This window comes from Quercus lobata, chromosome 5, assembly GCF_001633185.2.
Source record: "Quercus lobata isolate SW786 chromosome 5, ValleyOak3.0 Primary Assembly, whole genome shotgun sequence".
NCBI classification, from domain to species: domain Eukaryota; kingdom Viridiplantae; phylum Streptophyta; class Magnoliopsida; order Fagales; family Fagaceae; genus Quercus; species Quercus lobata.
The window spans coordinates 74697213-74721703 of record NC_044908.1 but is presented as its reverse complement, the minus strand read 5'-3'; the positions used below and the strand labels follow the sequence as shown (position 1 = coordinate 74721703).

Sequence of the window (24491 nt, the reverse complement as noted above, 5' to 3'; positions counted from 1 at the left end):
TATATATATATATATATATATGCCACACACACACACACACACACACACCTATTGTGACCACTCTAATAAAAATTCTAAACACCCTAACTTGAAAATCACAATAATTTAGGTTCAATAAAAATAAGAGTAATTCTACATATACAACAATTTCACAAAAATTTTTATGTAATAAGCAGTTACTGATTCTAATTTGGATCAATAATAGCTTATCATATAAGATTTATTGTGAAAATGTTGTGGATGTAGCATTATTTCAAAAATAATTTTGACCCTAAACATAATCCTTAACCCCTTAAACTCCCTTCCCCCCCCCCCCCCCCAAAAAAAAGATTAATATCCACAATAAAAATTTGCCCAAATAAAAACAAGACTAAACCAAACAACAAGTGAACAAATTATTCACCAAAAACCTACTCGAAAACAAAAAAAATTAAAATCCTTAATCATTCAAATTTGTAAGTCATTCAGCCCATTACATAAAAATAATCTATAATTTCATTTTTCCTTAAAACACAGTACCACGAAAAATATTGTGGTCATGAATTCTCCATAATGACCACCCTAAAAATATTCCTGGAGCCATTACTGATAATATCAACTCCCTCTTATGGGGTAAGTTTAATTTCTTGTAGTCGGAAAAATAAAAAATAAAAAACCATACTCCAAATAATTTCTTATCAAATCTTGATTTCATATATTATGGAAAACCAACAAAATTAATATGGCTCCAAAGAAAATAGGTCCTCTGTGTAATAATCAAAGGGTTTTTTTTTTTTTGAGTAAATTATAAATTACACCCACTAACTTTATCATGTTTGTAATTCAATCATATTCATTTCATTTTATTTTTTTTTTTGTCGTTTCACTTATTTTCGTTTTCAATGTAATTCTTCTATCCACCTCCATCCAATTTGCACTGATTAAGTCTACCCAAAATAATGTTTTCTTTGAAAGTGAAAAATATTGTAAATAACAGGGACATTTGACGAAACTAGATAATAGGACTAAATTGAAAAAAAAAATTATTACAATTAAAAGATTGAACTGAAAAACAAAAACATAAAAACCAACATTAAAAGAACCTAATCAAAAAGAAAGTTAAAGTTAGGACTTTGTTCTCCTCCTTTGGGTAGGAGAGGAGGGGGGAGGGGGAGGGGGAGGGATGTTGAATGGTTTTGACTTTATATTCATAATTTTATTGACGTGATGATATTATAATATTAATTCACATTCTTCATCATTGATCCGCAATCGGCAATCTCTCATGTGTTTATTTCAATACAAAATATTTCATAATTTTTGAATAATTGTTGATTTGACTTGGTACAAATGGTGCATTGTAAAAGTGATGTTAATGGTAAACCTATTTAAAAGTATTATTAGTTGTTCCTCTGATTAGAACATCTCCAATAGATGAGCTAAAACAAAAATCTTCTCCATTTTAGATAGTAAATCTTGTAAATCTGGCTCCAACAATCTCTCTAAATTAAAGTTCAAAAAGTGTTTTGCACTTTTGCTAGTGAACAATAACTCTCGTGGTCTAGAATGTTACCATTCATTAGCAAAAGAATTTAATGGAATAAAAAATTCAGCCCTGTGTGCCTCCCTCTCCCCAATAAAGAAGTTAAAAGAAATACATAAAAAATCAAAATGATTATTTTAAATGGAAAGGGTAGAAAGTCTACTAGAAAGTATATTTGATAAACTAAGTATGTAAAAGGTAAAAATTACTATTTACTAAAAGTGAGTTAATATTGTACCATACTGACCAGTACTGTTAGAATTTTTCGTTCAGAAACTCAAACTAGTATAGAAACACTGATATTTCTTACCGGTTTAAATACTAATTATACCAAATTTGTTTCGAGCATACCGGGACAAATACCGAACCGGTATGAAGATCTCACACAAAAACGCATTTTTCTCTCAAATGTGGCTCTTCAAAATATATAAGACCACACGTTCCATTGAACTAGATGGCTCAGCTCGGACCACAATGGAGCTAGAGTTCAAGGACTTAATATCATGAGCCAGAACTTGATAAAGAGAATATTGATGAGTTGGGGAAGTTTAAAAAAAAAAAAAAAAAAACTTTTTTTTTTTTTAAGAACTGTAAGGTTCTAAGGAATTAGGAACTGATGTATTAGAACTCTATTTTATAATGTTGGCAAACCATGATCAAAACTTTTTAGTCTTATTTAGACTTGCTCAAAGTATATGCTTTTTATGTAAAGTTGGAATCGAGTTGCTACAGGATTTACTATATAAATCTACCTGGCTCGATCGATTGAGAATTAGACTCGATCAATCAAAAGTCGTGCAAATTGTTTTTTCTGCAGAATTTCCAACTCAGTCGAAGCCCGTTTAACGTGTAGGGTTTTATGTTTTGCCCTAGGTATAAAAGGAAAAACCCTAGCCATGTTTTAGGTTGCTCCTTATGCTGTGTGTAAATCTTTTGTGAGATCAAAAGGTAGTTGCCTTCACACATACTTAGGATTTCCAAGATTCAAGATTATATCAAGAACTTGGTGATCAATTCAGTTTCAAGAGCTTAAGGATACACAAGCGGGAGTGCTTGTATTTGCTGAGAATCCAAAAAAGAAGTAGTTCGTGGACTCAGAGCTATCACGTGGTCGTGGTAGTAAGTTTCCTACTCGAGGTAGCAATAAGATGTTAGTGATCTAAGTCGCTATTGTGTAAACTTCAATTCTTTCATAGTGGATTCAATTTTACCTTTAGAATAACTAAATTAAATCCTCCCCAGGCTTTTTACCGGTTTGGTTTTCCTGCGTTATCATATTGTTGTGTGTTAACCTAGATTTGATAATTTAACTAAGTAATCACTTAGCTAATTACCTAGGTTAATCTGATTGTGGTTTTAAGGGGTCTAAAAGAAAAAAAAAAAGAACTTGATGATCGTAGGTGATAGCATGAATTCAACCATTATCAGCGTTAGCCTGAATATTGTTGACGAAACCACAACTTTTCAATTCTGTAACTGTAGCAAAAGATCCTTCCTTTCTAGTCAAGATTTGAAACGTATTACTAGTTAGCCCTCTGCAAACATTTGCAATTTTTAAGAGGTGACCTTAGTCCTACCTGCTCACAAACAAGAAAAAAAATATTATAGTTTTTTTTTTTTTTTTTTTCAACATATTGTATTTGGTTAGTGCAAGTTCGTTGCCCAAGTGAGAAATGCTTAATTAATATTTAATCTTCCTTCATAGTCGGTTGAGGCACCCTCATGGAGTCACGGTTACATCGCTCATAATAATAATAATAATAATAATAATAATAAACATTTAAAATTTTAAAAAATGTTATGAAAAATTTAATATTCCTAGCTTTACTCTTATTTAAAAATTAGAAACACCCTAGGATTTATTTATTTTCTTAAAAAAATCTAACAAAATAAAAATAAAAGAGCACTATGGAGAAGAGAAAGAAAGAGGTGGTGGACTCCCAAAAAACTTAAATCTTACAACTATAGAAGTAGAGCTAGATGCAAAAATTATTGTTGATTTGTTAGCTAATGCAAACTACTCTAATATTACTATCTCTTATATCATGGATGATTCCTCAAGCAGGGGCGAAGGCACGTACAACATTGGGGGAGCCATGGCTCCCCCAATACTCTTAAATCTCTTTGTAATATTATATAGAAATAAGTTGGGCCCTTGTACATATAGTACCCATTTGGATTGGGCTGAAAGTGGCATTTTCAGTTCTGCGTTTTCAAGCTTTTTTTTTTCCCCCTGCACATGAACAGTAAAATCACATGATTTTACTGTGCAGAGGACAAAAAACACTGTTCATGCACTGTTTATGTACTGTTCACGCATTGTTCATGGGTCCCACGATACTATTCACACATTTAAAAATTATTTTGCTACAGTGTTTTCAATTTTCAGTTTCAACAACAATAAGTTTAATCCAAACGGACTATAATGATTCCCCCCCCCCCCAAAAAAAAGATTTTACATTGCCCAGTTTGTATTTGCTTTTATGCTTTTTCCCTTTGAAATCTCATACCGCCTTTTCAATTCCAATATATCAGTTTTTCAAGTGTACTTCACCCAAATATATATATATATATATTATATAGAGATAGAGAGAGAGAGAGAGAGAGAGAGAGAGAGAGAGAGAGAGAGAGAGAGAGAGAGACTTAGTAAAGGCTAAAAAATCCAAAGCTGTCAAGTTCCCTTCTTCTTTTTTTCTTTTTCTAAGAAAACAAAAGTGCATTGTGCCTGTGTGTTAAATTTTGAAATTCCATTGTATAATTATTTATCCAAAAACTATTGAGTTCCTTTTTATGTTTTCGCGTTCTTAATCTTCAAACTTCATTTCTTTATTTCTATCTTCTATTATCATCATTTTTTTAAAAAACAAAATTGATATTTTCCTCAACATCCCCATTTTTTCCCTCAGAGTTATATATTTTTCTAAACTTTATCACCGTCAATTTTTTTGGAAGAGAATTTGATTTGTTTCAAGAAAGAGAGATTGGGTTGCAATGGAAATATGGTACATTTTTCTTCAAAGATTTGAAAAGGAAATTGCAAAGATGTTACATGTGCAAATGATAATAGATCAATTTTATTATATAAAGAATCACCGTCGAGCATAACTTTGATGAGAGATGCTAAATTCTTTCTTTTATATTTTGTTACATGTTTATAGCAAATTAAACAATTTTATGTACTTGATTTTATAATATGTTAAATTTGATATATATATATATATATATATATAACTTATGTATAATGACTTATAATTCTTAACCCTGTCCTCAAGTCTGATCAACCATTGCTATCGTGAAGCCAATAAGTCCGATTTGTATGGGTTGTATATTAAAAAGAATCGTACCAATACTCTTGATACTCTTTTGTTTATTGTTATCTCCTTTTCTACCCATAATAATAATAATAATAATAACAACAACAACAACAACAACGTGACTCCAAAAGTGTACTGCAGTGCCTATTAGGGATGGCAATGGGGCGGGGCGGGGCCAAAGGATGGGATCTTCGCCCCCGCCCCACATGGATTTTTCTTGCCCCATCCCCGCCCAGCCCCGCATGACGAGGAAAATTTCTTGCCCCATCCCCGCCCCTTAAGGCCCCGCGAAGCCCCGCCCTACACTATAAAACTCTATTTCTTGTTACTTTTCCCTACAACTATTACCATTTTTTCAAATAAAATGACATGTTTCAATGATAAAAATATACTTGAAATTATAAATAAATTTATTCTATCAAATCAAACTAATTTTTAGCAAATACTAAATAATATTATCTAAATATTTAACAAGATAATATCACAACAAAAATCTCATAGTATGACACAATAAAATAATCCAAACTCCTAATACATAACAAAATAAAAATTGCCTAGTTCTTCAAAAAGAATCTCCACTTAAATAAAATAAGATGATGATATTTTTGTTTAAATAGTAGGGTTTTAGGGTATGAAAAAATTACCTTTTAACCCTTATTAATGCAGGGCGGGGCGGAGATGGGGCGGAGCGGGGCGGGGTGGGTCTAAAAAATGTAAACCCATCCCCGCCCCGCCCCATGGTGTGGGTCTAAAATCTTGCCCCATCCTCACCCCATCACCTTTGCGGGGTGGGGAAAACCCGCACGGGGCGAAGCGGGGAGAGACGGGTCAAGCGGGGCGGGGCAAAATTGCCATCCCTAGTGCCTATATCCATTGCTGCATATTTTCCTAACAAAAGTTAAAACAGATCTTTGCGTATCTTTTTCTGCTTATTTTAGAATACAAGTACACTCTTTTGTTCTCAAGAAAAAAAAAATAAAGTACACACTGTCACACTCATGCTTTCCTAAGCCTCATTCAAGCTCTTCTTAATTATCAAAATTCTTCAAGGCTCTAGATTCACTTAATTCTGGCTGAATTGAATGAGCTCTAATCTGATAATTATTATAACCAAACACAAGTGACTTAATGATAGGTAGAAGAACATGAGATGATAAAAATTGCTCTGATTTAAAAATTATTTGGATATCATTTCAGATTTTAAAATTTGAGTTTATGTTAGTCTAACAATTTTATTTAAATTATTAAAACTGATAATTTTAAATTACCTTTTTAAATTTAGGTCCGATTTTATGTTACTTACCCATTGTTTGAATAGTATCGTTTTTACTCACCCGAGATTAGTTCCATTATGCAGTCATTACCTTTATCATTATCTCACTATTAAAATAAAAATAAAAAATAAAGATCTAAATATTAGGGTTTTGAAATGGGCGTGTTTAGTGAGTAAGTTCAAACTCACATTTCACATTTTAAACAATATTACATATTTTTTCACACACTTTTTCACTCACACGTATTTTAAAAAACTCCACACAATAATTCTCAAACTACTCTACCAAACACTCCTAATGAGTGATTGGATCCACGTTTTGAGCTACATTTCACATTTGCATTTTCCCTTTTTTTTTTTTCTTTTTTCTTTTTTTTATTCACACGCAACACCTTTTAGGAGACAATGCACTGTTCATCAGAAAAAAAAATATATATTAAAAATGGGTCCCACGATATTATTCACACATTTAAAAATTATTTTGTTATAATATTTTCAGTTTTCAATTTTCAATTTCAACAAAAATAAATTATATTCAAACGGACCCTTAATATCTTAAACTCAAACTTCATTTCCATAACTCCCAGCAACAATAACATTTTATCAAAACAAAATCATTGGCACTGATATTAACCTAGTGCAGTCGAACTTCTCGGTTGGCCCATTTGTGGGAGCACAAGCAGCAGCGACTTTCTACCAGAACGTACTTTGAGAGCAGCACAATCAAAGCTTTCGGATCCTTCCGTAGCAAGTAGCAACCTCACCGATTAGAGAGACAAAACAAAAAACCATCTTGAAATAAGGGAAAAAAAAAAAAAAAAAGTTTGGTTATGTCTCATTTCTCTTTCCGTTTTTCTCTATTTGTTTGCTTGTGTGTATTAGAGGATGTTGATGATGAAGACTTTCTCTTCTTTTCATGTTACTTTCTATTTATTATTAATTTATACAAAAGTTAAAAAAACACTAATGTTTAGATCTTGATTTTTTTTTTTTGGTATTTTTTTTAATGTTTTTTCTTTTCTTTTTCATATTAAAATTGATTAGATGACTAACAGCTACATAACAAAGTCAACATGGAGTGGGTGGAGGTTACATGAAATCGAGCCGAATCTCAGGTGGATGAATTTGTAATTATCACATACTAAAATGTTAAACACAGAATCATTTTCATTACAACATATTAATATGATAATATAGTGACCCAAAAGAGAGTCTTGTGATTCATGAAATCCTTCATCGTCTAGGGAAGCACATGAAAATATGCTTATAAAAAGTAGCATTCCTTTAATTTGTAGAGACATTTTCTTCCATTTCTATGTACTTTGGAAGATAACAAAACCTACATAACAATGCAATTGAAGATTTATAATACTTCTAAATATCTAATATTACTCTTCATAATATCTAATATTACTCTTCATGAAACAGTACTGCAAACTATTAATCCCACCGGCTTAAAGTCAATATATGGTTATCATATATAAGACAAGAATTCAAGACTTTGCTCATTAATTGATGAGAAACCAATATAATTATGACCTATTGTTTCAATTTCTTTTTCTTTTTTCTTTTTTTTTGAGCTAGTTTCAATTTCTTAACATACTATCATTAAGGCCTTTGCTTTAGCTTTTACCGACTTTTGAATAATTTTCTACAATATCTCGATAATACCGTAATCTTTGACCATTACTCCTCGTAAAGATGATATTTAAGTGTGCTTTTGAGAATTGTTTGAAAAAAGTTTTACTTTTTTTTTTTGTTTTTTGTTTCAATTTTTTTAAAAATAATATAACCTGTTAACAAAGTCCTAACTTTAAAATCTTTTTAAAATAAACTAGTTTTAATTTTTTTACCAAAAAAGTAAAAAAAGTAAAAATAAGGTAAGAATTCAAGACTTTGCTCATTAATTGATGTGAAACCAATATATATATTTATGACCTATTGTTTCAATTTCTTAATATACTATCTATTCTCAAAAAAAAAAAAAAAAAAAAAAAATCTTAATATACTATCAATCTATCATTAAGGCCAAGACTTTAGCTAGCTTTTACCGACTTTTGAATAATTCTCAACAATATCTCGATAATATCGTAATTTTTGACCAATACTCCTCGTAAAGATGATATTTAAGTGTGCTTTTGAGGATTCTCAAAAAAAAAATTGTGCTTTTGAGAATTGTTGAAAAAAGTTTTACTTTTTTTTGTTTCAATTTTTTTTACAAATAATATAACTTTATATTTTTTTAAAACTAAACTAGTTTAAATATTTTTTACCAAAAAAGTAAATAATAATAAATAAATAAGACAAGAATTCAAGACTTTGCTCATTAATTGATGTGAAACTAATATATTTATGACCTATTATTATTATTATTTTTATTTTTATTTTTTATTTTTAGAACCTTGACCTATTGTTTCAATTTCGTAATATACTATCATTAAGGCCAAGACTTTAGCTTTTACCGACTTTTGAATAATTATCAACAATATCTAGATAATACCGTAATTTTTGACCAATACTCCTCGTAAAGATGATATTTAAGTGTGCTTTTGAGAATTCTTGAAAAAAGTTTTACTTTTTTTTTGCACTAGTGTTGGAGCGTTTAATTGGTGTTTGTTGCATTAGTGTTGTTCTTTTAAATAAATAAAAAAATGCACCATTTTTTTTTTTCGATTCTAAAAAAAAAAAATAAAACAGCACTAAAGCAACAAACACAGGCCTTTATGTAAAGCTACCTAATAAAGAAATGTCAAAAACAGCACTATATATATCTCACTCCGCGCTGGAGCGTTTGGTTGAGCTTTATAAAATTGTGTCAACAACTTTTTATCATTACTACTCGGTCTCATGCCACATAAAAAAATCATATTATTGGAACCAGAAACACACAATTTGTAAATTAAGACATTATAAAAATCACGTTTTGAAACTGCAATCGTAATTTTGTTCCTCAAATCGTAGTAACCAAACAAGCACAAAATAGACCTGAATATTAATCTAAACACTTTAAATTAAACTAGGTTAGAGCATTCAGTGGTGCTAAAAAAACTAGCTTTTAGTATGTGTGTGCGCAAGGGTGCAGTGTGTACCTAATAAGTAAACAATTGTACATATTAATAGTATTATAAAAAACCATAATAAATTAGAATTAAGTCTTTTTATATTTTCCAAGTTTAGATACATGAATTTGCATGTAAACATAATCGACACACAATTAAAGCACAATAGAAATAAAACTTTGTGCAAAATTATAGTGTATTTGAAATATAAAGACACTTGGCATCAAATAATAGGGTAATTAGATTGACACTTAGCACAAAATTAGTGTGCAATCAAAATTTAATTTGGATTTTAAATTAAACTTTTTCTCAGCTTACACACTAATATAATATATATGATTTTGATCACTTATTTGTTTTTTGTTTAAAAGTTATCAGAATAATTTGCAAGGTCTATATAGTTATATCTATAATATCACTTTTCATGAAACAGTGAATTGAGAAACCTCAAGACTAATAATCCCACTAGCTTAAAGTCAATCATACATTAGCAAATTGACAATCTAAAATGCAAAAGTAGGAAAATAATGCTAATCCTATCAGGAATTCAACACTTGATGTGAAGCCAATAATTATGACCTGTAGAACAACAATTAAAGTAAACTTTCGCTATTTCTCCTATACTCTATTTAAGGGCCATAAGACAAGATAAGGGATAAGCTTACTGGAGAAAACAACTATTGCATAAAGTCCAAACATGGCAACCCATCAACCTCTGTTAGAGAACCCCAAAACTTCTCACTGCAAGAGTACACTTTACCTAATTCTCTACTTTGCTGCTATCATACTCTCAACTGCACTTGTTGCTACCCATCTTATTAAACCCAGCTCCTCTAATCCCCTCCTACACGGCCACATCTGTGATCAAGCCCATCACCAAGCAGGATGCATATCCATGGTCTCAGAAGTTGTCAAAGACTATAAGACAATCATGTTGCAAATGTTTTTAGAAGAATCCACATCAGCTATACAAAAAGCAATGGATACAGCCAAAAATGTCAACCAAAGGATCAACAATAATCCTAGGGAACAAGCGGCTTTGCTTGATTGTGTGGAGCTAATGGACTTGTCCATGGACAGGGTTTTTGACTCGAAAGTGGCTCTTCAAAATATGACTGCAAGTTCCATTGAAGATGCACATGCATGGCTAAGTAGTGTACTCACTAACCATGTCACATGCTTGGATGGACTAAAGGGCTCATCTAGGACCACAATGGAGCCAGGGCTCAAGGACTTGATATCAAGAGCCAGAACTTCCTTAGCCATGCTTGTTGCAGTTTCACCCTTGAAAACCAAAGTAATGATTGATGAGCCATTAAATGGAGAATTCCCTACATGGGTCACGAGTAGGGACAGGACACTTTTACAAGCTTTGCCTAAGGAAATCAAGGCCAACGTTGTGGTGGCTAAGGATGGGAGTGGGAAGTACAAGACTGTGAAAGAAGCTGTGGCCTCGGCACCAAATAATGGCAAAACTAGGTACGTTATTTATGTGAAGAAAGGGAAATATAAAGAGAATGTTGAGGTTGGGAAGAGTAAAAAGAACTTGATGATAGTTGGTGATGGCATGAGTTCAACCATTATCACTGGTAGCCTGAATTTTGTTGACGGAACCACAACTTTCAATTCTGCAACTGTAGGTAAAGATCCTTATTCCTTTTTAAGTCAAGATTTGAAATTTATTACTAGTCTTCTTTAAGTGTTTGCAATTAAAAATGGCAAAATCAGATTGGATTGAATTAGGAATATTGTTATAAGTTAAATGCATCAAATCTATATGCTATAACTGTTAGCATTTCATGTAGAGTATTTTAACTCATTTACATTATTTAGTTCTTCATGATAAGCTAATTTTTTGAATCCCCTGCCCTATTTATTGTGAGAAAAAAAAAATGTTTAACAATTGTTTTATAGTCTTCGGGACCTTAACTTTAGAATCATAATTAAATTTACTATTTCTTAATTATTAAAATGGAATAATTAAGAAATGGTAGCTGGTTTGCTACGTTCTTGAAATTATGCTCTTATTTGATTTAGCCATTTTGGTATGCAAGGAATTGGCCAATAGTTTATACTCAATTTTTTTTTTTTTTTTTTTGGGTCAAAAGGCTGCATTATATTAGATTAACTAGTCACAAAAAGCAACATATTGGCTGTAAGCCTTAGAGAGTACAGACTGTGAACATCAGAGTTCAAAATTACATCAAGATCAGGTGAAGGGGGAACATTCAAAATAACAAAATCATTAATAGCATCATTAACCAAGGAACAAGCTTTCTTGGCAAGGCAGTCTGCTCCTTTGTTGGCTTCCCTATATACATGTCTGATCTTGGTCTGCGGAAACTGATTGAGTAGATACCTGCAGTCATTTAGGAGTGAAGTGTATGAGCTGTTAGGGGTTTTTTTTTTGATAAAACAAGATCTACAATTACTTTGGCATCCAACTCCACTGCCAAGTGTGTGATTCCCATTTGAGAGGCAAGCCTGAGACCATCTCTAAGGGCCCAGAATTAAGCATTGATACTGGTAGTTACTCCAATGTATCGCATATAACCCTTTACCCACCTGCCATGAGAGTCTCGGATAAGCCCTCCCCCCTTATTTTTATTTTTATTTTTTAATCTAGTATATTGTGCTAGAATATGAAACACGTCTCTCACAAATATTCTGAGCCTACACTTATAGGCATAAGGCCCACATACTTGTAAGGGCGCACTTATTTTCACTTATTTTGTCTAGCGCATAAGATAATTTTCCTTTTCTGTAAGCCTTTTAGATACTGAATTTACACCAAAATAAAGCTAATGTAAAAAACTTATACGAGGACCATAGTTTGGATGGGAATAGAATGGACCTGTTGGAACTTGCCGAAAAGAAGAAATGGGCATGTTGGACCTAGAAAAATAATAAATGGGCCTGTGGGACCTTAAGAAAAAATATATGGGCTTGTTTTGCGTAGCAAAAAAATGGGCTTGTTGTAGCAAAAAAGTAAAAAATAAATGCATGGAAAAGGTCATGTACTTTTTTGATTGGGCCTAATTTAATGATACACTAGCACCTCAGAATTGACCACTAGTATCTGGGCTTGGTGCATATCACATCCAGGAAAGTTGCTTTCTAAAACAATAACCAATTTATGATCTACCAATACAGCTGCAGTTGGTGATGGATTCATAGCCCAAGATATCTGGTTCCAGAACACAGCTGGGCCAAAGAAGCACCAAGCAGTGGCACTCCGCGTCGGGGCCGATCAATCCGTCATAAATCGTTGCCGCATTGATGCTTACCAAGACACTCTCTACACCCACTCAAACCGGCAATTCTTCCGGGATTCCTACATCACTGGAACTGTCGATTTCATATTCGGAAATGCAGCCGTTGTGTTCCAAAATTGCAAACTAGTAGCTCGAAAGCCCATGAGTGGACAGACCAACATGGTAACGGCCCAAGGTCGAACTGATCCAAACCAAGCCACTGGGACTTCTATTCAAAACTGTGACATTATAGCAAGCTCAGATCTTGGGCCTGTAAAGGGCTCGGTCCGATCATATTTGGGCCGGCCTTGGAAAGAGTATTCAAGAACTGTAGTCATGCAGTCCTACATTGGTGATCATATTGATCCAACTGGATGGTCTGTGTGGGATAAGGATTTTGCATTAAAAACATTGTATTATGGGGAATATAATAACAAGGGACCACGTGCTGGTACTAGTAAGCGAGTGAAATGGCCTGGTTATCATGTCATTACTAGTGCAAAGGAAGCCAAAAAGTTCACAGTAGCTGAGCTGATACAAGGAGGAACATGGTTGAAGTCCACTGGGGTGGCTTATACAGAAGGTTTGTGAATATGGCTTCCTCTTGTGTTTCAGTAGGTGAAGCTTGTTGGCCTTTGCCTAGACTTATTTTCATCTCTATAATGTTGTGTTCGTGTGTGAAATGTTGTTTCTTTGTACAACAATTTACTAGTGAGTTTATGGTTTACATAAAGGAGTCTTTTTTTTTTTTTTAACCCTTTGCTTAGTCTCATAATTTTTATAAAATTAAAGAAATTTTTTTAAAATTATTATTTTTCTTCCAACACGTTGAAACACGCATGCAAAAATATCTCTGAGACAATACATCAAGGATTTTGAAATATCCAGACTACTTAACTGGAAAAAATAACCACTCCCAACTCAAAGACTGTCAAATAAACTGGATATACAGCAAATTCCAGCACATAACAGGCTACATTTTTCCAAATTGAGAAGACCATATTTTCTTGTAGTGTCATGAGTTGTCTTGAAAATGAATGTCCATTCCATTTTCCAATACTTTTACTTTCTAATTTGAGTCAATCATATTGACTTCCATTTGAGTTTGATTAGATTTGTTCAACCATATAAACTTTTTACTGCAAAGAAAAACAAAATCCAGCCTCAGATAGAAAAAGTAAATGTCAGAAAACTAGGGACTTTCTGTCCAAGAGACTAAAACATGAAGAAGAGAAATAGCCATGTATAACCCAGGGGTTGGCTGAGTTGGTTGGACTCTTGGTTTCAAAGTGCCTGTATTGGGCTTGACTAGGTGTGCTCTCTAGTTCGAATCCTGCAACCTGCACTTTGAAAAGAATTTCCTGGGCCGGTGTTTTACCCTTTCGTGGGCCCACCCGGCACAAACAGTGATTAGTCTCTGGTTGAAAGTTTTGAGGAAACACGGTGGGAAACAAAAGAAAAAAAAAGAAAAAAAAGAAATAGCCATGTATCATATATGGCTAATTTGTGGACGGCAACATTGCCGGCAAGAAAGGCCTTAATAATTTTAACAATAACATCCCATCCTACATAGAAAGAAGTACTACAATCATAAAATATATATGGACTTTTTATTCCATTGGACCAATAACTTTGTTTCACAAAAAAAATGAATAGGATTTACAGCAAGTTCCAGCTTATAATTGAAAAAGACCCAAATGAAAAGCAGAAATCTGAAAAGGACATATCTTCTTGTTGACAAATAAATTTTAAATTATTTGACAATTGAACTTTCATTTTCCACTATATTAATCCTGATTCAAACCAATCAGCATTGACCTAAATTTAATCTAATTTCTCTTCCACCATCTAATTCTTTTTTTCCTTTTTCAATTATGCTTGCTGCCTCATTATTTTAATAAACTTGCAATACATAATATAAGTTCCATCAAATTATTCCAAAATTGTACCATGGATTCCAAGTTCTAAATTTGGAGCATTTTGGAGGACATGTCAAGATCCTCATTACTATGAAAACCCCAACATTGTCTTAAGGTGCAGGGCACATTTCCATCTTAGGTAACCAAGAAATTTCTGTGCTGTTTCTCTGAAAGAAACAACTGAACCAAACGTGCCTCCAACCATGAAAGAAAAACCTCTGAAGAAACATCAAACACCACCTAATCTTTTTTGTGCGATTTTGCTTAGAAAACATAAATTGGCTTTTAATGTTATTCTATTATGGACAATATGCACGCAAGCTTTTTCATATTATAATAGTACGAAGGCAAAAATTACTTAAGCAAAGTGAGGGTCACACATTGATACAAATCAGACTTAAACAAAGTAAAATGCCATTTGTGTACAAAATATAAACGAAGTAAAGAAAGTTTTGGCTTATCCATTCAAATGGCACGGAAGAATTTTATAAAAAAAAAATGTTTGACAGTTATGAAGATACAGTTTCTGTCACTGAATCTAATTAACTGCATGATTTTGTTTATGGGGTTTGAGAAATATTATAAACTAGTACTCCACACTGTATTATGTTGATCAAAGAGAAATAATTTTACCAATATAAAAAGAGCTTTCATGAATTCTGGCAGAGAATATTGAAAATCACAATCAAATTATAAGTGTTTGGCCCAGCTGTAATAGAAATCACCAATAGCTGGCAATCAAGTTATTAAATAATGGTAATCAGTCAACTATTTCAAGGATCGATATGGTGGGATTCTATTTTCTACCCAATCCTATCCAATTATCCATTCTCAATTTTTTTATAAACAAAGTTATTGAGATTAAGGTTGCCAATGGATAGATTATTATTTGACAACTTATTTTACTATTCAGTTTATTTTTATTATTATTCATAGGTTTCATTGCATTTTTTGATACTATTCATGGATTCTACTGTACTATTTTCAATTTCAATTAAATAAACTGTTTTCAAATGGACCCTAAAATTGATCACATTATTTTAGTTGCCTCCTCTCTCTCTGGGCTTAAAAGCTATTCAAGGTTGTGTTTCAACTTCTTTTTAGCCTATTTTGTTAAGTACTGTTTTTTTTTGGTTTTTTTTTTTTTTTTTTTCATATACATATTTACTTACCTAGATTTGAACTTATGTTAATCGTTTTCATGCCGAGGTTTTTTACCATCACGCTAAGATATCATGCTGGTCCCTTAATGATATAATTGTACTTTTACACAACTTATTTTTTAAATAAAATAAATCAATGATGAAAATGAACCCCACATGAGGGGTGAATGACATGAATCTTTTATTCTTTTTGCAACAATAGAAAAATCAAACCTTAAATTTCACCCTGTTGTGTTAAGCAATTTTGGTACCGAGTCTAAATGTTGTAAAGCCACGCAAAACTGGGCATGATAGAGAAAAGTGGGGACCCAAAAAATGAAATCTTAAATTCCATCCCTGTTGTGTTAAGGCAATCTTTGCATCAAATCTAATTTTTTAAGGCCAAGCTAGCTGACCAATTGGGGAACATAGAAAAAAGTGGAGCCCAGGCAATCATAGTCTTAGTTCACAGGCCAATTCGGTCCTCAAATGATGGATCATCTTCACCTTCACAAGCTAGCAGATAAATATCACACAAGAAAGTATCTACTATTGGTTGTCCTTCCATGTAAAAAAAGTCATAAAACAATATCTAACACATGTTAATTCCAGTTAATTCCTATGTAGTAACCTGGCGTATCTACCAGGTTACTCCAACTGTCAGACAGTGTACAATTTATAAACATAGCTCTCTCTCTCTCTCTCTCTCTCATGCATATTTTATAAAGCACCTGACCAATTCTCTAAGTATAATCTCTCTGTTCCACAGATCTGAGTAATTAAATGAAGAAAAAAAAAATCTTTTTGAGATGCCTCCAAGTGCAAAGAAACTCAACACAAGATCTCGTGAATCATATGAAGCCTAAAAAAGACTACTAGACTAACCACTTAAAGTTCACATAAGGATAGTGATGCAAGGGATACGTGTACTACAGATTTTATTTCATTAACTTTACAAAATGACAACACACAAGTCACAATAAAGTAAGAGTGGTATTAAGAATGGTAAAGTCATTGATAGTTAAATATATAAGAGGTTTAGAATTCAATCCCCGCCTACACCAAAAACTGATTGGTGTATTAGTCTGGTAATAAAGAGTATCATCAGGAACGGACGCCATAGGTTGAAACTTTCTTAAAAAAAAACACACACACACACGCACAAAAACGTTACAAAATTTTTTATCAACTCACTAGCACAACATAACAGACTAATTAAGAAATTGTTAATTATGATGTTAATCATGTGACACTAATAACATTTTTTATCACATTAATTTTGTAAATTTTTTTTAGTAAAAGTGATATAAACTATACTTATTTGAGTCTAGATCTTCTGCCTCATATATTGTGCTTCACTCCATACTTCACCAATAAAATGAGACCACATAGAGAAGAAACAAGACCAAATACAAAAGCTACGAAAAAGACAGAAATCAAAAAGTTAATCACATAATTAATCTTCTGTTTCATATATTATGCTCCACTCCATACTCTACCAATAAAATAAAACTACATAAAGAAGAAACAAGACCAAAAACAAAAGCCGCGAAAGAGACAGAAATCAAAAAGTTAATCACATGAGGTAGTCATGTGAGATTTACCTAAGTTTAAGCATTAATGTTAAAGTTCCTCTCAAAAAAAAAAAAAAAATCACATTATCTCACTCAAAGAAAGAAGCCAGCCTTGCTCCCCACCCCCCAACAAAAAATGCCAACTGTCCAAATTTTATTTCAAATTTTTATTTATTATGATATTAATTTATTTTTCTACAAAAAATTCAATTATATCTATTACCACACCCTCAATTTAAAAACATTTTTAATGTTAAAATTGATAAAAACTTTATTCTTTTCCTTACAAAAGTGATAATAATAACTCAACAAATAACGAGTGAAAAAGTATATGAAGCCGGTGCTTTACCCGTTCAACAATGCAGCACATCATTCATAGCTCATAGATGATAGATAGTAAGTAGATAGCATAGGAAATAGAAAGATTGAATGCCCCTTTCTTCAATTAAACAAAGCAAGAAGCACCATACAGATTATACTTTTATTTATTTATTTTTTCCAAATATAAGTTTATTAAAAAAAAATCTATCTGTTTTGTGCAGTAAGCACAGAATCCACCCAATTAATAATTGTCCCACTCTTTTCTTTGTCACGTCTTTCAAAGCCTTCTCTTTCACCCTTTAGTTTTGGAAGTTTTCATGGCTGCCCATCTTCTTTTCTCTTCTTCCTCTTAGTATCCTAAGGCTCTTTCATTCCTCTCATTTTTCTTTTCCAACTCTTATCCACAGTCACCACAAGTATCTCAGTTTTCAACAAAACCCCATATATCCACAACCTTTTTTCTCTCTTCTCATTTGTCTTTCACTCTTTAATATGGTTTTGCTTTCATAGAGTTATGAATGCACCAACCCCTCTTGACCCAAGAGAAGGTCTTTGTACATTCTTGTTCATTCATCAAGATTAGTTGTACAACAGTAGTTGAAGGAGCTGGGGGTGAAGTTGCTTGCTTTTTTAAACTCCCTCATTTTCTGTTTTATTATTAAGGTACTATGTTGTCTTTGTCTTTTTTTTTTTGGGTTTGGTTAATTTCTAAGTTACTATTTTTTGTTCATTGGTGCATCATAGATAGTTATTATAATCCATGTTTGATACCAATCTTCATTCACAGGAAAAAGAATGTTCCTAAAATCACATGCAATGGAACTTCTTTGTTACTCTATACCTTCTTTATCATGGCTTTGAAGTTGTAGAAAAGTAAAGTGACCCATCTAAGTACATCTACTTTCTGCAGGCAAAAGAACCATCTCTTCACATTTATTGGTGTTTCTGCTCCCCTATTTTGTTGTGTCGTCCCTTAAAGGCTCTCTGTTGCATTTGTTCTTGTCTTGCTGCTTCCACCATGGCAACCAAGATGAAAGGGATCTACAAAAGTTTCAAATTCATTTCCCAAATATTTGGTAATGCCTCTCTCTCTCTCTCTCTCTCTCTCTCTCTCTCTCTCTCCACACACACACATAGATATGTACTGTGAATGCGTTTATGACTTGGAGCTAAAATGGGAATTGGGTGTTGTTGTAGTTGTGAAGGAGCGTGAGATGGAAATTGGGTACCCCACAGATGTCAAGCATGTGGCACACATAGGATTGGATGCCGCTTCTGGCAGTGCACCTAGTTGGGTATGCAGTCCACATATTCCATCTTCTATGTTTTCTGGTTCTTTGTTTATTTTAATCTCTAAGTGTTAACATTTTTGTGTGTTTTTTTTTTTTTTTTCACTAAAATTTTCAGTTGGGTGGGATTGTGCAGATGAATGATTTCAAGGCAACATCTGAATTCTCCACATCGATTAGTAGCCTTGCTGAATTTAGAGATTCCAGCTCTATGGCTCTTTCCACATGGTCCTCTCATGGTATGTTTCAGCTGTTTCGGTAACAAAACACACATTGTATGTGTGCATACATGCGTGTTTTCGTATTTACATATAAATTTGTGTGCGTGTGTACATGTATGTATGTATATATGTTTGTGGCTATAAAGTAGCACATTCTGTAGGGAAGAGATTGCATGGTCCTTAGTGTCATTTTGATTAATGCTTTAGTTATTTTAATGCTTCCAAATGTTGCTTTATTAAACTATTGCTTGATGTCATGTGCACTTGTACTAATTAGACAAGAACAAACAGATCCTTTTTACAGGTTAGGTAGTATAAGACGAAAACATAGATTAATGTATGGGAGTTAAAATCTAAGTTATGGAAAGTTTTCAAGATTCTTTGCCCCAAACAAGATGAATTTGGCTGTTCTGTCACGAGAGAATACTTCACTATCAAGAGGAATCTAATGTCTCATGGCAAAAAGACCATACCATCTTTTAGTGGTCCACCCCTGAAGTTCATTGATTGGAAAATTTTGCTTACATTTGAGTTTTTAAGAGTTTCTGTTAAATAGATGGAGCTTAATAATTAAGATTGTTGTAAAGACTTTTCCGAGTGGTGTATAAAATTACGTGATTGGTATAGTATGGATAATTTACTGTCTCTACTGAATGAGATGCTTGGAGTAATTGTTATACATAGGTTCTGTAGTAATATATTTCAGTTTAGCTTGGGCAAAATTTTGTTTTAACACTAGTTTTTGGTGCGTAGATATTCCCATGAAAAAGCTTACAGCTGTAGATGCCTAAATAGTTTTAGAACTAGGATGGCTAGTGCACGTAGCTGAGTTATGTCTGTAATGATCGAAGTGCCCAAAACACAGAGAAGGGTACTATGATGAAGCTTATCTTAAAAGGTTTATTCAACATGATAATCATGTTGGGTCTTATCCTTCCCATGACATGATATGTCATAAATGTATTCAGAGTATTTGTATATGAAACTCTTCATTTCCTAAATACTTTCAGGATACTCCTAGGTGTGTATTTGATACATTTGAGTGTTAGGATCTGACCTTTTAATATAGAGGTAAGGAATAAGTTAAAACATAAGAAGGGTTTATGGCATAAGCTTTGACCATTTTTGAAAATTAGCAATGCTCAAGTGATTAAATTATTTTACTGAATATCGAAGTGTGATTTTATACTTGTACACATTTACATGGAGAAAGAGGCATATATATTTCCCTACAGTATCTTATTCTACTTTTTAAGCACTCTCAATAATGGCTTCATTAATACCTATGCCTTTGTATGTATCATATCAACTGGTTAACCTTTTGGTGGTTCCTCTTATTGTCTGAATTTAAGTTTTAGATTGGAGAGAGGTACATACCATCAATCGCTTTAGTTTCTTGTTGGCTGAATTGTACAGTTTAGAGCACATATGAGTAATGTTTTAGTCTGTTTATTTTGATTACTTCCCCTTCTTCAGAATAAGGGTGTAAAATGTTCAAAATTTTAGATTTGTTCCAATAGATCACTCATGAAGAAAATTATTTGAACAATTTTGTCATGCCCTTTCATCAACGGACCATTTTTTACCACGTCTAAAGTTTTTAGCAAGTAAATTTTGAAATACTATAAATATCTAAAGAAATAATATAGTTCTTCTGCATTCTAGTGGTGTAGCCAATTCATTTTAGTTTATGGTAATTCACCTACTTATATTTTGATCTCTTGTAACAGATTTTGATCAGTCCATGGGACGCCAACAAGCATGTGATATGTTCAAAGACATTCCACCTACAGATCTGCCAAATATTCCAAAGAAACAGAAGCGAAAAAAGTCCAGGTCAAGTTCTTCTCCAAAGTCGTCTTCTTCTAGATCCTCACGAGGGTCAAAGTCGAAGACTGCATTCAATGATATGGATACAATTTCAAACCTACAAATTTAAAAACGGATTAAGATTATGAAATTGGTGGGAGAAGGGAAACAACAACCCCCCCAAAAAAAAAAAAAAAAAAACTGTTGATGTGCATAGTAAACATTGTGAAATCCCCTTTCATTACTAAGGTTATTTAAAATGTCAAGAAAATATATAGGAGGTTGAACAAATCTTGTGTAAATTTTGAAAATCATCTTTTCTAGGAAAATGGAAATTAGGTGGTGGCAATAGATGTGAAAAGAAGAAAAAATGATCAATGTCCAAGGAAGACCTTTGAAGATGCAAACTTTGGTTTAATGATGAAGAATCATGCATATGGTTGGATTCCTTAGCTCTTCTGGTGTGGGGAAGATGATTGAACTTAAACAAGAACACAAGGGGATTTTCTATTTAACAGTTGGTGATGCTTTTTTCCTAGTTATGAATGGTCCTTGAGCTAGAATGTTTGTTGACAACCTTGAAAATTCTTCTCAAATTCCAGAATGTAAAATTAATTCTTGCTGATACTAGATTGTACAAGTTGCAGTTTCAATTATACCAATATTGTTTCTCAGATGTTGTGGTGCAAGGAATGCACTAAAATTCATGATATCAAGATATGTTATGCCCTGAAACAGCTATACATACATACATACCTATAGTGCATGCAATTGCATAAACGTATGCCATCAAAACTAAACTTAGAGAAGTGCAAGCTGCAAAACCATAATCCAGAACACAAACGGGGCTCAATATGATGCAAGCCATGAAGTGGTTGGCCACGATGTAAGGTATGCCAAGATGATTTGGTAGCTAAAATGATATAGCAACTATGATGATGTGGCATGAAGGAGAAAATTTATTGACACAACTTTTATCGCAACTAGTTGCAGACTCATGCGATGTGTGAAAATATATAATTATTTTGACATGTATAATGTATAATTTATTCTTTAAATTTTATTGTACATAATTTGTTCATCCTAAAAATTAAACAATTTCTAAAATTAATTTTTGTCTCCCTATTTTTACAAATATATAATTTTTACTATTTTCGGTGTTTCTGATTGATATTATTCTTTTTTGAAATTGTTTGTATTCTTCTACTTATTGTTATTATGTATTATATTTTCCTAATTTCTTTTGATACAAGTAAAATTTTTAAGTTTCTAATGTCTCATTCTCTTAAGGAGATTATTGTAATAATCAAAACTTATCACGTAATTACAATTGATATTACTCAAATAATTGATAGACACAACTTATCTATTATCACTCATATAAATTGTGTTTTGATATAAACTCAAATTCTCACTTCCATACTAAGGGGATTAATTCATACAAAAATAAACCAAAGTTATAAAAGGGAGAAAGGATGGAATGGATTAAATTGAACCGAACCAAACTAAACCAAATGGACCAATGGACCAAATGAGACCGAAATGAATTGATTAGCTGAACTGGACCGAATAGACCAATTTGGAACAAAATGTACCAAACCATACCAAATTGGCCGAATTGGACCGAAATTCTATGCTACTATGCGTTATATGACTCAATAAGAGGTACGTAATAACAATAAACAAACTAGTGGAAAAAAGTAGTAGATACATATAAAAGTAATAGGTGACTACATTTATAATCTGTTACGTCAAAATTGTGGCAAAAGTTATGACACAAAAGTTATAATCCTAAAAAGACTTGGCATAAAGATATGGTTGAACCTAGCATGGCTCATGAGGCAGCAGGGGTGGCAACTTCAATAAGCAAGGCTCATTTGACATGAGATTAAATATTTTAGGCATGTGCTTAATTGTTTTGTTATAGAAAAAGTTAGTTAAGTATGAGCTTGATAAATAAACAAAACTAAATCGGGGTAAATGTTTTTATTAATCATGAAGATATTTTTTGAGAAATAAATCTTGAACATTATATGATACTATTTGTTCATAGAACAACCACGAGATTCCTGTGCATTCATTGCTTTTCTTTTGACATGCGCTTATGCCAATTGCAAATGTTAACCTCCACGTAATAGTTTATTGGTCATATTAACGGGTGTTCTTAGAAAAATTGTTAATAAACTATATTAAGAAGATTTTGACATCGCTTTTATGAGAAATATAAAAAATTGTCAATAATTTTTTTTTTTTTATCATTTTCCCATAAAATATTTTTAAAAATAGTTTCTAAACTAATATCTTTAAGACATTCTTTAACATTTTTCATAATTTATTGGCTCATTTGGAAAATTTTGTTCAATGACATGAATATAACTAAATAGCATCAGATACATGTCTTTTCTAATGAATCTCAGAGGGGTCCTCCTACCTGTGTCACTGGGGCATGAAGTAAATTTAGAAATATACTAGTGGTTGCATATTTATTAACAACTAAGCACGACATTCCCATTATCTTTGTTTGCTCAGAAGTGAGATATGCCGGCATGCCCAGATCAAGTTGAAATCTTTTCAATAATAGATCCGATTAGAAATCAAATCAGAGTGAGATTATGTTGGATAATGAATGAGGAAAGTTAGTGCATTAGTTTTGTTAATGACTGCAACCTAGTGTGCCACATTCTCAACTAAAGGTCAATCACAAATGTTTGAAGTTTGAACAATTTCTTTGGTCTACTCTGGGTTAAAATACATTCATGCATTATAAATTTGGTATTTATGTTAAATTTTAAATTCACATTTTATGTATAATAAATCTAATCCATTCCTCTCTCTTTTTTCTTTTTTTCCAAATGAGAAGGCCCACTTATTAACCCAACGACCAATAAATTAGCTGTTAGGGATTAGTAATATATGTAATGTAATTAATGGAAGTTTCAATTTTCAGCATTCAATTTTTTTTTTTTTTTTTATTTACTCCTATTCTATCCACCCTCATTAAAAGTGGACCATATCAAGCTTCGGATATTGTGTTTTTTGGTGGATAATAACTTTCAGAATCTTTAATACTAATCCTTAAACATTTATTGTGTATACTTAAAAAAAATTAAAAAAATAAAAAAAAAAATAAAAAACATTTATTGTTTAACCAGGTGCTTCAAATTTCAATTAGACGCTATAAGGTACAAGTTACAACAGAGGCTGCAAAAAGGTACAAGAAAGATTCAATGAAATTGGAAATGATGTCAGATAGAAATAAATTGAATACTAGAAAAATGTTTCAATAGCAATTAGCTAATTATGACTGTAAGGGAAAAAAATTATGGTGCACAACCGCACCGATTGTATTAATGAATTCTTAACCTCTAATATATGAATTTTGAAAAGGATAGTATCATTTCAGCTGAATTTTCATTTTCTGTTTTCATTAAAATTGTACGTATATGACTGTTGCATCCTATGCTAGCTTGCGATGCAATTGGACTATGGTACAGAGTACAAAGAAATAGAGAATCAACGTGGGGTTTAAGTTTCATAGAGGTTAATATAGAACTGAGAGGTGTGGTCTAGTGGTCTTAGGTGATGCACAAGATGTGTTAAGTGTAAGGTCCAAGGTTTGAGTCCGAATATGGATTTACTTGGATTATCTCCCTTAATAGTTCAAGGTTCACTAGTGTCCCTCATAGGCAAGGTTGTTAAAATCAAGATCTTATATAAGATCATGGGAAATAGGTGAGATCGTGGATCATAAAATCCTACATTATTTGAGAAAAATACAAAAAAATATACATTGG

At 32.3% G+C, this 24491-nt stretch overlaps 2 protein-coding genes across 6 annotated transcripts; both read left to right on the top strand.

Moving 5' to 3' along the window:
• The first annotated feature begins 9845 nt into the window (after positions 1-9845).
• Positions 9846-13171, top strand: LOC115989349 (pectinesterase). The gene is made up of 2 exons (XM_031113021.1): positions 9846-10808; positions 12322-13171. The coding sequence occupies exons 1-2, from the start codon at positions 9866-9868 to the stop codon at positions 13011-13013; spliced, it is 1635 nt and encodes a 544-aa protein (XP_030968881.1). The 5' UTR covers positions 9846-9865; the 3' UTR covers positions 13014-13171.
• A 4447-nt stretch (positions 13172-17618) lies between these two features.
• LOC115992484 (CRIB domain-containing protein RIC10-like) lies at positions 17619-21413 on the top strand. 5 transcript variants are annotated; one of them, XM_031116692.1, is made up of 6 exons: positions 17619-18041; positions 18289-18454; positions 18576-18673; positions 18786-18906; positions 20619-20724; positions 21037-21413. In XM_031116692.1, exons 2-6 carry the CDS (start codon positions 18397-18399, stop codon positions 21047-21049), a joined length of 396 nt encoding a protein of 131 aa, XP_030972552.1. In that variant the 5' UTR covers positions 17619-18041; positions 18289-18396; the 3' UTR covers positions 21050-21413. The 5 variants fall into 5 exon arrangements, with proteins under 5 accessions (XP_030972552.1, XP_030972551.1, XP_030972548.1 ...); XM_031116691.1 differs by having other exon boundaries at positions 21022-21413; XM_031116688.1 differs by having other exon boundaries at positions 20619-21373.
• The last annotated feature ends 3078 nt before the right edge of the window (positions 21414-24491 follow it).

Bases quoted from the DNA above. Each gene is read 5' to 3' on its own strand.
- LOC115992484 (XM_031116688.1), top strand. From the start codon at position 18,397: ATGGCAACCAAGATGAAAGGGATCTACAAAAGTTTCAAATTCATTTCC. The intron at 18,674-18,785 runs GTATGCAGTCCA...TAAAATTTTCAG, and splicing joins CTGGCAGTGCACCTAGTTGG to TTGGGTGGGATTGTGCAGAT. The intron at 18,907-20,618 runs GTATGTTTCAGC...CTCTTGTAACAG, and splicing joins TTCCACATGGTCCTCTCATG to ATTTTGATCAGTCCATGGGA.
- LOC115989349 (XM_031113021.1), top strand. From the start codon at position 9,866: ATGGCAACCCATCAACCTCTGTTAGAGAACCCCAAAACTTCTCACTGC. The intron at 10,809-12,321 runs GTAAAGATCCTT...CTACCAATACAG, and splicing joins TTTCAATTCTGCAACTGTAG to CTGCAGTTGGTGATGGATTC.